Source organism: Trichoderma ghanense (assembly GCF_004382785.1).
Source record: "Trichoderma ghanense strain CCMA-1212 chromosome Unknown scaffold_7, whole genome shotgun sequence".
Taxonomy (NCBI): Eukaryota; Fungi; Ascomycota; class Sordariomycetes; order Hypocreales; family Hypocreaceae; genus Trichoderma; species Trichoderma ghanense.
In genome coordinates this window covers 168,626-184,806 of record NW_027395670.1, presented here as the reverse complement: position 1 = coordinate 184,806, position 16,181 = coordinate 168,626, and the positions used below count along the sequence as shown (strand labels likewise).

Here is a 16,181-nt window from a genome sequence, read left to right as displayed (position 1 = left end):
GCCGTCGGCGAACCATGTAGAACTTCTTCTTCTAGGCCAAAGTAGGCTCGAATAACCCCCACCTTTGCCGACAGAACTCCCAAGTCCACTCGTGACTCGACCAGGAGGCTCGGCTCCTGAGAGTGTCGTTTTTGTCGAAGAATTTGGATCTTCCATTGTTCGCGTGCCTCCGCATTTTCCCCGCACGACGCCACTCGTTAAAAGCTGGGGTATCGTGTAAACGGTTTAGGAGAGTTCCCCGGATATTATCTGCTAACTGGCGAAGACCCCACCATCTTTCTCGCCAGATCCGATGGCACCAAGTCGAAGGCGATGAGAGACACGCCACGAGATTTCATATATCTTGGGTAGTTTTCTGTCTGTCGTTTATCTCTACTGGCTTATAGATAGATGGCCTCGAGATCTATCCTTGCACAAATTTCATATCAGTTGCAGAGCAAGAAGACTGTCATTAATATTCATCATGGGCGGATTCCGTGCGGTGGAAGATAGACCGACGCCGAAAGAGGTGTACAACTGGAGGTTGTACCTTGAAACCGCCATCATCGCAACAGGTTCTCTGCTGTAAGTCCTCTACACTTCAAGGACAGCCAAAGAGGCTCGTTCTAATCTGAACGAATCAGCTTTGGCTACGATGGCGCGTTCATCGGGACGACGATTGCTCGCGCCAGCTTCAAGAGAGACTTCAACATCTCACCAGCGGATGCCAATAGCATCTCCAGCAATATCACGTCTGCGTTCCAGGCGGGTGCCTTCTTCGGTGCCATTTTCTGCTTCTTCAGTAGGCCGCAAGAAGATTCTGAAACATAGATCTGTACAAGGTACTGACCTGGAGAAACAGTCACTGAGAAAGTCGGCCGAAAGTGGGCGCTCTTCATCTCCAACGTCGTCTTTCTTGTTGGCGCCATTATCATGACCGCAGCGACGCACTCTCTATCGAACATTTGTCAGTACAATTCATCTCGTTCCATCATGTTGTAACTGGGGCTGACCTTGGGTGCAAAGATGCTGGTCGAGTACTTACCGGTCTTGCTTGTGGCGGCATTACCGCGACTGTTCCGAGCTACATCGCCGAGCTTTCCATTCCTTCGATTCGTGGTATCCTTACCGGCCTCTTCGAAATCGCGTACCAGATCGGCTCGGTGATTGGCTTCTGGATCAACTACGGTATCAATCAGACCATGGATGTGAATTCTACAGCCTCGTGGCGGATTCCCATGGCTGTCCAGATCGTGCCTTGCGGTATGCTACTCATTGGGGGTGTCATTCTCCATGAGAGCCCTCTTTGGCTTTTCAGAAAGGATAGAGTTGAAGATGGAACCAAGGCCCTTGAGCAGATTCGACGAATTCCCCGGGATCATGAGTGTAAGTCACCTTGACGCGGACGCGAAGAAGCCAGCTAACTCGAGGGTGTCCCAGACCTGCAAGAAGACGTACAAATGATTCGAGGTCGCCTTTTGGAGGAAAAAAACATTGCCAGCAGATACGGGACTGGTTCGTGGGCACTGTTTCGTGGAGCTCTATACGAGTTGTCACGAAAGGGCATGCGGAACCGCATCATCTTGGTCTTTTGCTCCTTTGCTCTGCAAAATATGTCTGGAGCTGCAGGTAAGGCATCATAACCATCAAGATACCCCATCGCTTACCAACACCACACGACAGCCATCAACTACTATTCACCCACACTCTTCGCTTCTCTCGGGATCCAGGACGTCTCCCTGTACACTGGCATCTACGGCCTTGTCAAGGCAGTTGCCTCCATTATTTTCTACGTGTTCTTGATCGATATATGGGGCCGTCGACATCCCACTATCCTCTCATCCATTGCCTGCTCGCTTTGTCTTTGGATCATTGGGGCATATGTCAAGATCGGACACCCAGCGGACGTTATCAAAGCTGGGCAGCAACTTTCACCGTCCACCGCCGCTGGTGGCAAAGCTGCGACTGGCATGATTATGATCTACTCCGTCTTGTACGTTGGGTTCATGCTCACCACCCATTTCTGACTCTTGCTCAGGCTGCTAATCTGGAATTCCTGTCTAGCTGGTCATTTGGTCTCAACGGTATTCCGTGGATTGTTGCGGCCGAAATCTTCCCGGGAGCTCTGCGTAACTTTTCTGGAACATGGGCAGCTCTCTGTCAATGGTAAAGATAATTTCCCTAGCGATACTTGACCACAGCTAACCAAATCCAAAACGTAGGCTTACCCAATTCGTTATCACCAAGGCTTTACCTTACATCTTCGCTTCCCTTGGCTATGGCACCTGGTTCTTCTTTGCTTCCTGGATGCTGCTCGCCACTGTCTGGGCCTTTTTCTTCCTACCCGAGACAAAAGGCAAGACTTTGGATGAGATTGATGTCATCTTGTACGTACAGCTCGTTGCGGTGCTCTTCGTGTTCATATTTGCTAACATTATATCGTAGTGGATACACGGAGGACAGAAGGGAATTCTTTCCAGGACAGTCCAATGGTGAAGATGTCAAGGAAGATGCAGAAGTGTTCACGAAGGATTGACACCCCGTACTTGACTTCAAGTTTATCCCACTATGTATTTTATGTCTCCCTAATAGTAATGATGTAGACCTGGTCTCTCGTACCGTATATTCGCCCGCAGAAAATTGGTGAGATGCCACGCCTGGGTACCGACTCTGAACTTCGTCTAGGAATGTGGCTTGCTGACGCCTGTATGACGATAGTTAATCCTGGGCGAAACGCACACAGCTTCGCGACTCCTATCTGTAAGCCGATCGGGTGAGACGAATGACATCCAGATGCCCTGCCGGTACGGTCCGCTCCTAGTTGAACGAGCAATCTACATATAAGCCGGATCGACAAAGACTATTGTAAGTGCATGCATGCACCTGATGACCATCATACACTCTGCAAAGTGGGCGTGATGTAGGGCGCTGAGAATAGACGAATGCTGAGCGTGGGCTGACCGCATCACTTCGGCGCGCCCATCGATCATCAAGGAATAGCATATGCATGGCGTTCTCCCTTCAAGAGCTCCTTATTTCAGGTGTCTTGCGTGTCGGAGTGTAGAGCAACGATGGAGGTGGCACTCACGTTGCAGTCTCGGAGAGTTCCTATAACCTGGGACTTTGCTCGTAGCAGTTCATTCTTGTAGAAAGTCAATAATCGCCAGGCACCGAAAGCTGCGCACATTCCACGAAGGACGATCAGTGGAGTGGTTGAGAGTCTTGATATGAAAATCCGGGAGATCGTCCCGACTTCAACCTGGACCTGTCAATAGACTATGGGCACAATCACATGCAACTGTACAGCGACAGGTGTGACAAGGTGCATATTTGAAACCGGATACTTTTTGTGGTTGCGACAGTTGTGGACGAAGCTACTCGGAAGAACATGCCCACCATCGCAATTCCAAGCGGGACTGCATTGCCGAGAACCGTACAGGGAAGCTGCATGAACCCGCATAGCCCTTGGAGTTCATCTCGGTGCCAAAAGAAAGAAAAGGCCCTGAAGCCGGTCGGCCCTATTCCACAGATTAGATTCCCGACGCTATCAATCGAGCAAGGGGAGAGGCTGCTCCACCGTCAGCTTACCCAGCATCGAATAGGAAGTTGCCAGTGGACGAAATGATTCATGCTTGGGACGATGTGTGCGATTGTTTTCTGTCTGGATTGGCCAGTATGGGCGCCAGTTAGCCGCGCTTCTTGACTATTCGACGCTATGTTTGGCCCATGGCTTCGCTCACACTTGCGGGACATTACAGGGACTTGGCAGGGGTTCATACACGTTTAGATGTGGTGTAAGTCGTTGGAGGCTCACGAATCAAGTCGGTTCGCCGTGAGATTAGATGGACAAAAGAGGCAGCTGGTTATGGTAATACTTTACCTCAGCCTACCAATGATGCTCACAGCGGACTTTGGCATTGATTGTAGCTTTGACGACTTCACACTCGGATTCAAGAGGATTCGTTGAAGTGAATGTATTTACGTTTGTCCTAGATATAGACATGACCTCTAGGTAAGGGTTTCAAAGAGCCACAGGGGCAAATATAGACAAGTGAATCCAAGATGAGAAGCAAATTCATCATGCTTCATATCCTCCTCTCCCACATTCCAAAATGTTCCTCCTTTTTGTGTGTTCTTCCAATCTCTCGTTATGAGTAGAAAGATTTAGAAGACCTCACCGAGCATACGGCGAGCGACGTCGCTGACGTAGCAGGGAACGCCGAAACCGCCAGCAGCAGTGCTGAGGTCGCCAGAGTTGACGCTGCCGGAGTTGTACTCGCGCAGAGCAGGGTAGATGGAAGACTCGGCCCACTGGTTGCCCCAGTCCTCGAGGTTGCCCTTGAAGTGCTGGGTACCGCCGTTGATCATGGCAGAGGTATCCTCCTATACAGCGTGTTAGAGATCGTCATACGGGATTCATGTTGAGGGAGTATCAAGTGTCTACATACCTGGGGAAGGCCGTTCTGGCCCTGGAAAGAGGGGCAGCCCTCGCACTGCATGAGACCGCAGTCATCGCCACCTGTGCACTGGACACCGACGTAACCGCTGCTCTCCTGGAGGATGATGGCGAGGATGACACGCTCGTCAACGCCAATGGTGGCGGCGGCGTTGCTGATGGCGACGTTGATGCGGCCGACATCGTCCCAAGTAGAGCCGGCGTTGACCATGGACTGCTCGTAGAGGCCAAAGACCTGAGTCCAGGGAAGCCACTGGCTCATGGAGGGGAAGTTCTGGTAAGGGCCGTTGTAGGTGCAGCCAGCTCGGGACTCGAGGGGGAAGGCCAGGACGGCCGGGACAGCGGCCAGAGCGGCGAACATCATCGTCTTGAAAGCCATTGTTTCTGATGGAGGAAGTTTTGAATGGGTTATGAATAGGCTGCTTTGTTGGTCTTGGTCCTGAACGGGGTTTGTCTGAGTTGAACTGGTGAAGAGAAGAGTGTCGATCATGAACGGACTTGGCCTCTTTATACCTCTGTTCTCACGATGGTTTTTGTTTTTCACTTTTGCTCAAAAGGGAAGCTCAAGACAGTACAACCGTCCATAGTATTCGGCCTCCCACAGACAAGGCTCCCGTAGGGCGTTTCTGCTCAAAGCACCCTGATGAACCGTCCCATGAAAGAAAACATCTGACGTGAGTCGGCAAACCGGCATCACGACGAGCGTCTAGAACAACATCTAGGGCTGATTACCGAACAGAACCATGGGTAGTAGTCTTGCCAAGGGGACCGCAGCGGACAGGCCGGGCAATGTAACATGCGGAGCAGCCTCGTGGGCAAAGGCGGGCAAATCGGGCATCAGCCGCGCGTCTGAGGTCCCTCATTGGCGAAGCTCGAGACATGGCAGGACAGGCGTCTTCGGGATTAGAATAGTACCCTTGAAACAAATTGGGCGTTGTGGGCGGAACTATGCCGCAGTATCGTGAGACTCCGGGCAGGTGTAGGACCAATGGCCGAACTCGCGCCATCAGCTTGTGCCTGGAGTTGCCGCATTTAGCAACGGCGTCGGCTTGCTTGTGGAGAAGGAAAACGTGCCAGCTAGCCTGTTGCAGGCATATTCACAACCCATGTTTCATCTTGAGGCGTAGAGTGGTAGCTATTCAACGGTCGAGACTACTGCAAAGTTGCCTCATGGGTGATATGGGGAGCGCGGAGCGGATGATACTGTTTTGTCACTCCAGTAGTATCACTCGGCCGGTACTATCACTGGGTGAGTCTCCGACCTGTCTAACCCAAAGCCAGTCTGTGATAAAATAGATTAGCAAGGGTTGGATGTCGATGTTTGGTGACCGATATCGACCTGGGGGGTTGGCCCGTGGCCGGGGCTGCTATTGTCTAATCAGAAAAGCAAAATCTTGATGTTGAGTAAATGTCTCTCTTGCAAGTGATTTTTCGTGGTGGGAAACCTGCTTCTGTTCGTCCTTTTAGCCTTGTATATCCCCGGACAGGCAGGAGATAGCAAAGAGAGGCTATTCCTCGGCCACGGGTCGGTCATCCACCACTCTTAGATGCTCTATCATCCCACGAGTTGCCCAACTGTTGAGAGTCCTATAAAGTGCTTAAGTTTAGTTTTCCCCACTAGTATAGCACTAGGCATGGCCTTACAGGAGGTAGAGAGAGTGTGACTCGCAGTCAGAAGAAGATGCATCACGCGTGGAGGAACGACGCCCGCAGTGTTATGCAGGACTGGGTGCCAACCCCATTGTTACATCGTCTCTCTACTGCCTGATTTCCACCAATTTTTACTCGGTATATTCTCTCTTCAGCCTTGCGCACATGGGGTCCATGGTGATCTTGCCCACGTTGCTCCGATATTCTTAGAGCTGACATGCATTATATTGCCCTTGATCCACCTGCCATGTTGGGCCTCACAGGGAAATGACCACAACCCGGGCTAACCCTTTCAAGTTGACTTGCCCTTTTGGTCGTTTATACGTGTGTAAGAGTCGAAGACAAGAGCCGCAGATATCACGATTATCTTTTCCTGTTTTTCCTTCCGCGCCGAAATCCCGAGTAAGGCTGTCATCCTGTAGGCTGGCAGCTTCCGAACACACTCACAGTCACATACATGTATTAGCAATGAAATCAACGCAGCATTTTGGGCAAGAAGAAAACGGCTCGCTGGTGCCTGCAGTCATCACTATGCAAGTCTGACCAAGAGCCCCAGTCGTGCAACTCTTGGTCAAAACTTGCGTTAGAAAGGCTTCCATTAACGGCTGCAAGTGATCAAATCGGCGAAATACAAGGCGAAGTCAATACCAGTGAAATTTTATTGGCAGTTTCATTGTACATATTGATTGGTAACCCGACATCCGATAAAGCGTCTTCATCTTCCTGCACGAAGATGGTAAGACTTCTCAGCGACTCCTCGGAAGTAAGGTTGTAGAAGCCCAAAGTATCACGAAGTAATCCGAAGCCACTCATTTAATGTTGCCTCAAATGCTCGAGACGAAGGTATTGGTAAGTTTACAGCTTTCCACATGAACTCGTGACATATGCCTGGGTCCAATATTGCTTAGAGCGCTATCAGCACATGGTGATATGTGCGCGCGCCCTCTTTACAATCCGACTCGAATCAAAAGCAGCTTATTCTTTACGGGCGGCATTAGTGCTCGGTGCTTATTCTTAGCTCCAATCCACCAATATGGACGCTCTGGTGGAGTTTCAACGTCTTGATTGATCAATCCAGACATATTAAATGCTCAAGTCACCCGGTGCTGCAGCCGGCATATTCCTGCAGTGTCAATTGATGACTACGAGACTTACACTCTACAACTTTGCATACCCATTATTACAAGAAGGGCCAATCTCAAGACAATTACCAGCAAGAAGCGACTGATCTGAAGGCTCCAGACACCTCCAGGGTTAGGGTTGGCCTTCGGATGTGTTCGATTACACCACACTGCTTAGGCTCTTTTGTAGATATTCAACTTCATAAATATTATCAAAGAGTGATATATTGCCACGGATTACAGCCAGATGTGTCATAGGTATGCTAACTTCGTTACCATAGCTCACTGCCAACTTGAACCATAAGGCCCAGTTATAACACTTTCAGTCAAGGCCCTATAACAGCATCGTGCTACTTAACAAGAAGCAGGACTTGGCACGTTCTGGCAGCTGCCATACTTCTTTCCTCCAGTGACGACGACATTGTTCCAGGTCCAGTTGGAGCAGGCTCCACTGCCACAGACGATGGCAATGTTGTTTCCGCTGGATACGACACCGCCGCTTCCAGAGATGTTCTGCAGCACAAGATTGGTTATGGGGATGCCGCTCGTTGGGCTTCCATGAAGATCACCACCATCGTAGTTCTGCTCAATCAGAATTCCGTAGCTGTCATACACTGTCAGAGAAGGTCCATAAACCACGGTCTATCGCCTCGTTTTGACTTACCCGGTGATCGAAGACAGTGTAATGCCAGAATAGGTAACTCCCTTGATGGTGCCGGTTTTACCAGCGGTGGCCTTGATACGGATGCCTACGGTTTGGTTAGTCAGCTATATAGCTTCAAGAGTTCTTGCATGTTAAGTCTAGGTACTGACCGTTGGCCGATTTGGTCACCTGAGAGTTGGAAAAGGTGACTGTTTGAACGGTGTTGTCGCTTCGACCGCCAACACTGCCGATTGACAAGCCATGGCCTCCGGAGCAAAGGCCCCCAGTAAAAGTAATGTTCTGAATCATGTCAGTCATATGCGTCTGCCCAATTTGCCCGTCCCCTCGGATGCTTCCTACCGTGCCAGAGTTGACGGCAACGCAGTCATCTTGGTTATACACCTTGGCTCCGCTAATCACAACATTCGAGCTGGAGCCGATATCGAAGCCATCGGTATTGTGTCCGCCTTGGCTATCCCCCGCGCTGTTGTCAATCGTCATGCCAGTAATGGTCAGCCCTTTCACGCCGTTCACACTGACGGCCTGAACGGGCGTGTTCTTGATATACAAGTTGGTGATGGACGAGGAGGTCAGGTCATGGGCAGCGAAGAACTTGGGCTTCGTCTTGCCACCATTGCTTCCTTGACCGTCCCACCAGCGGGCGCCATCGGGGTTCAAAACGGCACCGCTGGCGCCCTGGATGGTGATGTCGTTGCCCTCGATCTGGAGGAGAGGGCCGGACCATTCCTTGTAGCCCCATGTCGTGGTGCCCTCAAAAATGACCTGTAATATCAAATTCAAGTCAGTCACTTCTCATGCAACGCATGACTATTATGTTCGATACTTACGGTAGTACCGTCGTTCAGGTCACTGAGATCCAGCGTCACCCCAGAAGGGACGGCCACGTTCGAGAGCACAATGGTGGCGCACGACTTCTGCGACTTGCTCGCTGAAGATGCGCCGTTGGAGCCGGAAAAGGTGCAAGTGGTGGCTCGATCTTCGAGCTTCGGTGCCTGGGTAACGGTGGGAGGAGGCACAGCGTGAGCTTGCACGCAGATTGAAGCTGTGACAGCTCCGAGAAGAAGTGATAGCTTCACCATGTTGAAATTTCTTGTGATGCCAACTCCTTTTGATGCCTTGTGTTGTTAGTTTTCGCTGGGTCAATGGCTTCGGATCTTCCTCATAATCCATCTCAGGAATCAAGGGGCTTTAAATAGACCTCGACCCCTGTTTCAGATCGCATGTTTTCATCTCAGGCTGTTAAAGAGAAACAGGCTGTAATATCGTGCAGGAGCACCAGGCCTCGTATTTGCAGCCCATTTGAGGTTTACCTATACGAGCGCAACACAAGTTGACGACAGTTACGCGGTGTTGATGTCTTGGCGTAATGAAATACAACAGTATTGAAGCACGGTATGGTGGGGTCTTGATGTTTGCAGACGGATTCTCCTGAAAACCGGGGTTGAAGTCAGACGAAGTGCCAGCTTTCCGCCAACCATTTCTCTCTTCGATGCGTTCTGATCGACTCTTGAACAGTGAGAGCCGGGGTCCATTACACAAGGTGTTGTTTAGAGTTGCAGCCGCAAATTGAAGGTCAAAAGCGCGCCAATCCGATGTCTGGACATTTTCCCGGGCCGTCTTGAATATGTCGGTGCCTCGGTGTTTCGATTCACCGGAGCCTCGGCTCGATGCTCCGAGCTGCAGCATGTTTCGAGCTTCTGGTTCTATTCGATTTCTGCACGTTGATTAGGTTGATGGGGAGCAATGGTCCCTAGCCTATCGACGAACAAAAGGCGATGTATAAAAATCTTGTTGTAACAAGTCGAAGTATAATTGTATCAACCCTGTTTGTTCCTGGGATTTGCCCGGATCAGAACCAAAGCTCTTGGCAACGCGCAAGGTAGAGCGAGATGCTAACTCAGTGGACCTAGCGAGTATCACATGAAACCTATTTGTCGAAACAGCACGCCATCTTCTTGGTACCTGTGGTTGGTGTCTACCCTTATTAACGAACCGTAGGTCTTTCATCCTACATCTCTTAGACTACTAACACGCTGTAGCAAGAGAGGAACGGACAGGGCAAAAAGGGGAAAAAAGGAAAAAAAAACATACAACAGCCGGTGTTCGCTGGTGGTCACCCACCCAACTACTAATCTGCCGGTTAGTGGCTTATCTATGGGGGAGCAGACGGGACCCCGAGTTTTCCACTACCTATGGTCGTATGTGATAGACATTTCGTCCACACCAGCTTATATCTGCTTTGGCTGCAATGCCTTGATTCCATGCTGGGCAGGGAAAGCATCCGAAAACAAATGGCTGATACCTAAGGTATGCATGCACCCCACAATGATCTTCAAGCCTTCGGTTGGCTTTCGGTATTCCGCTGGTCTTTCATGTAACCTTAACTCATACAGGTCATCTGCGTATCGGCCCGCGGCCCGTTAACACACTAGACAGAGTGCTGTAGAGAACAATATTGTAAGAGCTGCGCCATTTGTATAATACACAAGTTATCATTCTTCCACCTTTTATCATGACATTTCATTGAGGACCATCTTTGTTCTAAAATATCCGTCGGTAGTACAGATGATGAACTGTGGCCAATGACTGGTGGCTCTTCGAGTATCCTTCCACGTGTTCGGTGAGGTCCAAGTATCCGGGACTATGTATCATGACATTACAGTAGACGTCCCTCTTTGATCGCTCACGCATGACGGATAGCTAAGGTACAGGCACACTCCAGCTCTACGCCAGTAGAAGGCAGCTTGTACAGTTGTTCCACGAGGACTCCAATTCCGGAGATAATGTGCCAAGCAACTCACCTCTACTAAGAGAAACATCATAAAGCAGATATATAGCAACGATACTGCTTATACACTTCTTTTCCTACAAAGACCATTTTGTGAAACACGGATGTCTTTGTTCTCAGATACCTTGGCGGAGTATTGCTCGACTTACAAACCCGCTGGCCCCACAGGTCACGATTGTGGCAGAAGATGGTGATACTGCTTGCTTAACACATCGCTATTCGACTCACCGATGTTGCTGCTAGCCTACATGTCTGTGGTAATCAATGAACGGCCGAGATGGGGCAAAGATACATGGCCCGTTTGGTTAGAAAGTCCTGGTCCTTAGGTAAAAAGTGACAAGTGCAGTTTGACATATTGTTTGGCTGTCACCAGCTGTAGTCTACACTTGGAAATCCACAGGGCATTGCATATGACCAAGTGCAGAATGCTGAAACTGGAATTGGGGGAAGCGCTGTTACATGGGTAGTTCAACTTTGTTCTTTTGTCGAGCTGTTGTCATGCTCCACAGCTCTCGTCAGTCGTTAGTCACGCATCTGTGAACGGCTTTTCAACGATGTTTCTTTGCATTGTGTCGAGTCTTTGTACAAGCTTTCTAGGTTTATACAGCGTTGGGCAATCGCGTAAATGGACCGTTTTCAACGGGGGGCAATGGAGCTAGTCAATTACCTCCGTTAACACATCTATGAGCTTTATCCATCTCAGACTGTCCAGTACCTGTCGTCTGAAGCTTAACTGACGACAGGCCAAGTCCCGAAACCGATAAATTACAGAGGCTTTGAACATCGCGAAACGCGGCCATGCGTTGATGATCGAGGCTGGCAAGCGATCTGGGCACTGAAGATATTGAAGGCCGAGATGAGTTGTAAAGTGAAATGCTGATCTATCAGAAAGATGTTAGAGAACCGCATCACCTTGTTGAAGACCGTACTTCATGGCAGTGCTTATATCTTACTTCTACGCCAGACCTACCTCGTGTCTCAGTAAAGATGTCCCGTCAGGATTAGTCGTTAGAACCTTCTTCTCAATCAGGCTAAATTCGCTTTGTTAGTTAAGATTATGCCTAATTGAAGACTTAATTTTAGCAATTTCTGAGTGGCTGGCAGATTGAAGCTTCATAATGAGGGCAAATCATTGCCCTTTCCGCCCGCTTCTCAAGCTCATGACATGATTCCATCAGATAGTGCCTAACTGGATCTACTCCGCCGGAGAGGGTCAGAGCTACATAACTACCCGAATGGACTGGTCCAATGAGGAGCAGAGTCCAACGTTGATCGGATATGGCTTGCCGATTTGCCAGACAAGCTGACGCCATCTACAACTCCATCTACGACTTCATATATCCAGGTACCGAGAAAAACCTTCAAATCATTCCTCGTCTTTCTTCCACAATCGCGGAACTCTCTTCAAACAGCGACGATTTATCCCTCGGGCCAAAGGATGTTCGGTTTGCATCCGCAGAGAGCTGATGAATCACCTCATCACGCATTATAATGGCTTCCGAGTAGCCGGAGTCGGCCAAGCCACGTCATGGGCATGGATAGAAGACTGCAGAATCTTGCAAAGAGATTGCGTACACCAATATTACGACATTGGTAGCTCGTCTTACAATACTCGGTCTGCCGGCTCTTCGATCCAAGTTTGAGATACTGGCATACATCGGCGTTTGCAAGACATGTCAGCATGCGTAGCCGTTATGTTTCTATGATATAACAATAAGAAGCCATCTGTACTCCAGTCCCAAACATGACCAAGTAAGATTTCAGACCCTCTGTATGAGAGGGAAGAGGGAAGAGGCAAGGTACAGGAACTGTGGGCTTTCCCCCCTGCTTGCTTAGTTCGCAATGCCGTTGAACCAGCTACAACTACCGAAGCAATCATGAATTGTCCTTCTTTGACGCTTGGAGCATACTACTAGGTAGGTAACACGAGCCGATGGTTGAAAAAGGATTCTGTTTCAGGCTTGCGAATATGGAGGACTATGCCTTGTTCCTTGTGACCAGTCATTCATTCCAAGGCATTCTCCTGCCGATTTGTCTATGATTCTGAACCAAATCCCCTCAAAGAACTACGTAAAACTCCACGAGAATGCGAAAGCGGTCCACTGGAATACTACGTCCTCCACAAGTCCGGCATACAGCCCATGGCCTCGATTGGTTGGCTAAATGCAATATCTTAGCCGGATGCACCCCAGATCTGGGGAACGAGCCGCTTGAGGCCCGAAGCGCCGGGTTTGATGCATTACTGCCATATTTTGGCAGTCAATAAAGATCGATTCGCATTGATGTTACTGGCGGCGCTCAATTTATCTCGGCACTCTAATGCCGTTTGATCCGATACCTGAAGGGTGTTCTTTAGGCAAAATGCCAAGCTTCGAGGATACCGTACGGGCCGCTTTGAACCTCAGTTGACGATGTCCGAGGTTCATCAAGAATATGGGAGCTGAAGGATGAATGATGATGAAAAAGAATCAAGGAGGAAGAATTCACATATATAAAGCCACAGAGGAAGTCACGATGTTGAGACGACAAGCTCATCCGCACAGCATCCACTCCAAGGAACAAGCGCTCAAATAATCATCATGGTTGCTTTCACCACCCTCGTAGCTGCTCTCACCGGCATTGTCGGTACTCTGGCAATGCCCACGGGCCTTGAGCCTGAGAGCAGCGTCAACGTCACGGAGCGTGGCATGTACGACTTTGTCCTCGGAGCTCACAATGATCATCGCCGTCGTGCCAGCATCAACTACGACCAGAATTACCAAACCGGCGGACAAGTCAGCTATTCACCTTCCAACACTGGATTCTCAGTGAATTGGAACACTCAGGATGATTTTGTTGTGGGAGTCGGCTGGAACGTTGGATCATCTGCGTAAGACAGGCTTTCCGCCATTCACCCTTCTGATAGCACCTGCTAACATGATGCTTTGTTACAGTCCGATCAACTTTGGCGGTTCCTTCAGTGTCAGCAGCGGGACTGGTCTGCTCTCCGTCTACGGCTGGAGCACCAACCCCTTGGTTGAGTACTACATCATGGAGGACAACCACAACTACCCAGCACAGGGTACCGTCAAGGGAACCGTCACCAGCGACGGAGCCACTTACACCATCTGGGAGAACACTCGCGTCAACGAGCCTTCAATCCAGGGCACGGCGACCTTCAACCAGTACATTTCCGTGCGGAACTCGCCCAGGACCAGCGGAACTGTTACCGTGCAGAACCACTTTAATGCTTGGGCCTCGCTTGGCCTGCACCTTGGCCAGATGAACTATCAGGTTGTTGCTGTTGAGGGCTGGGGTGGCAGCGGTTCCGCCTCGCAGAGCGTAAGCAACTAGGTTAAACTTAGGTCGACATGTGAACAGCTATTCTAGTAGCTACCGGAGAAAGAAGTGGCAACAGGTATCCTCGTCAGTTTCCACCTGTTGAGGTGGTATAGGATTTGATGAGGTGCCGGGCTGGTATGCAATGTTAGGGTAGTTGGCTGAATAGACAGAAGTTGCTTCTTGGCAAGCGAGCACGCGATTGAGAAACTTACTCCTTTTGAGTTTTGCTGTGCTTGACTAGAATTAGTCTGCCTGTGCTTTGGTAGTGCTTTGGTACCACAGTACCTTCATGTTGACGAAAGTTACCTGTCTATCAAAGTATCTGCAGAGCGGCGACATGCCCGTGATCCATACAAGTCATAGATTCCCCTTCTATGCTTTTGCAAGCTGCTCCTCTATCCGCCCCCAAAGCCCCTTGTTCATATATCCCGAAAGCCAAAAGTTCCCATCCTTGTCCTTGCCAATAATGGGGAAGGCATTCGGCAGCAGCAATCCGCACTGATTATTCTGTATATAGACTGGTGTACCTAATCGTCCATCCTCCCTGCCCGGTTTGACGATCGCTGCAGAAAAGTCCACGTCGAACAGCTTTGCCTTGCACCAGTTGGAGTACGTGATCATGTGCATACTGCCGTTGCCGAAGAAAGGCGGGATTTTGCCGCTGGATCCTCGCCACATAGCGAAAAAAGCTTCCACTTGAGATCGGGAACCGAGCTCTTGAATTGCGCTTCGAGTAGCAGCGGCGATATAACTCAGTGGCTTCTCGAAAATGTGGTGAATCGGCAGCAGCACGTTAATGAAACCGGTGCCGTTGGAGGCATACGGTGCCCCTTTTGGCAGCAGATCGGCCTCCAGACACTTCCGTAGAGAGTACGCATTGTTGATCACAACCATCCTCTGGCTGTTCGATGGCAGATGTGAAGTGGCAATTCTAGTCCACCAGGCGCAGATGACATCGCCTTCAGTTAGGAACGTATTCTCTGCGCCCTCGGAAACCAGCTCACTGATTGCCTCCTTGCGAAGATTCTCGATGAAAGATCCGGGCACACAGACCATGCGATTCTCTGGCGCTCGAAAGAGGTCGAGAACATTGTTGATCCCATATTGGGCCAGTCCAAACATCGATAAGCGCCGAGATGCCAGCTTGTGAGGCTCTGTGGGATATTTGCCTAGGTCTGCCAAGGGATCGCTGTCGCCGCCTTGAGGAGAGACAATCTCGTCCTCTCGGCCTTGAAGCATCAGCGTCCATGCGTCCAGCAAGGCCTTTTTACCTAGAACATCCATCAGAGTATGGGGCCAGTAAATGACAACAAGTGTCTTGTCTCTGAAAGAAACGATGTAGAGCCCCAGCTGGGGGATGTCTCGATTCAGATAATCTGCCAGGCTGACCGGGCCACCATCGGGGTATAATAATTCGCGGAAATCGTCAGGGTCGCATACAACCGCTGGTCTTGAGCTCGGGATGGGAATTTTCGAGGCAACCGGGTGGTCTGCAGCATTTATACCATGGATTGTATGAGCATACGACAGAGCTCGGCGCTGCTCTGTAAACTCGGACGGTACATGATATTCAAGGTTTCCTTGGGCCTGCAAGTACTATTAGCTTCTATTTGTCTGCTAGTCCTCTTCTGACTGACATTCTTGCGCAGACGAGCCCCGAGCCTGGTCCAGCCATCGCGTTGCGCTAACTTCTCAAGGCTGTCGCGAAGTCTCTCGGGGCTCAACACGTCGTCAAAAACAAACATGGAATACAATATGACTGTTTTCCATAACGGCGTATCGTCGAAGAAGCGAAAGGGGACAACAATATCCGTTGGAACTGTGGTTGGCGTAACCTGCCTGCCGAACATTTTGGATGAATCTATACCCTCCACCTCCGAGAGGCTATTAACAAGAGTTCCGAGTGACGCCTTATAGCAGCTCTCTGGTATTAAGTAACCGAGGAGGCCCGTAGAATGTTTAGGAATTGTGGTCTATTCTATACGATTGAAGGATTCGAAAGGATTTCCGCCATCAGGGTCACACTGCATCAAGAGGGGCGTGCCGTCCACTTTTAGTTTACATGAGGTCCTGGTTGTAGTAGCATTGGCTTAATGCAACGAGGCCTTTCGACTGGTTGCTACCTCTGTAGAGTGTCATTCGCCAACTTCGCTTTTTGGTATTGGTACCCGGAAGGGCAAATACGGAATCCAGCCCGGCAGT

The 16,181-nt window shown here is 50.0% G+C and overlaps 5 protein-coding genes across 5 annotated transcripts; 2 read left to right on the top strand and 3 right to left on the bottom strand.

The window, feature by feature from the left end:
* Positions 1 to 463: 463 nt before the first annotated feature.
* On the top strand, positions 464 to 2,515 carry CCMA1212_006199 (Quinate permease; the record flags this gene model as incomplete). Its single annotated transcript, XM_073703433.1, has 9 exons — positions 464 to 564; positions 624 to 781; positions 842 to 946; positions 1,006 to 1,365; positions 1,420 to 1,608; positions 1,663 to 1,972; positions 2,044 to 2,145; positions 2,202 to 2,366; positions 2,425 to 2,515. The coding sequence occupies 9 exons, from the start codon at positions 464 to 466 to the stop codon at positions 2,513 to 2,515; spliced, it is 1,581 nt and encodes a 526-aa protein (XP_073557708.1).
* A 1,628-nt stretch (positions 2,516 to 4,143) lies between these two features.
* CCMA1212_006198 (uncharacterized protein) lies at positions 4,144 to 4,814 on the bottom strand (the record flags this gene model as incomplete). The annotated part of the gene is made up of 2 exons (XM_073703432.1): positions 4,144 to 4,362; positions 4,428 to 4,814. The coding sequence occupies 2 exons, from the start codon at positions 4,812 to 4,814 to the stop codon at positions 4,144 to 4,146; spliced, it is 606 nt and encodes a 201-aa protein (XP_073557707.1).
* A 2,746-nt stretch (positions 4,815 to 7,560) lies between these two features.
* Positions 7,561 to 8,949, bottom strand: CCMA1212_006197 (putative endopolygalacturonase; the record flags this gene model as incomplete). Its single annotated transcript, XM_073703431.1, has 5 exons — positions 7,561 to 7,810; positions 7,871 to 7,955; positions 8,020 to 8,149; positions 8,210 to 8,632; positions 8,698 to 8,949. 5 exons carry the CDS (start codon positions 8,947 to 8,949, stop codon positions 7,561 to 7,563), a joined length of 1,140 nt encoding a protein of 379 aa, XP_073557715.1.
* Positions 8,950 to 13,069: 4,120 nt separating this feature from the next.
* CCMA1212_006196 (Endo-1,4-beta-xylanase 1) lies at positions 13,070 to 13,991 on the top strand (the record flags this gene model as incomplete). Its single annotated transcript, XM_073703430.1, has 3 exons — positions 13,070 to 13,078; positions 13,202 to 13,527; positions 13,592 to 13,991. The coding sequence occupies 3 exons, from the start codon at positions 13,070 to 13,072 to the stop codon at positions 13,989 to 13,991; spliced, it is 735 nt and encodes a 244-aa protein (XP_073557714.1).
* Positions 13,992 to 14,351: 360 nt separating this feature from the next.
* Positions 14,352 to 15,829, bottom strand: CCMA1212_006195 (uncharacterized protein; the record flags this gene model as incomplete). The annotated part of the gene is made up of 2 exons (XM_073703429.1): positions 14,352 to 15,566; positions 15,617 to 15,829. 2 exons carry the CDS (start codon positions 15,827 to 15,829, stop codon positions 14,352 to 14,354), a joined length of 1,428 nt encoding a protein of 475 aa, XP_073557713.1.
* Between the last annotated feature and the right edge of the window lie 352 nt (positions 15,830 to 16,181).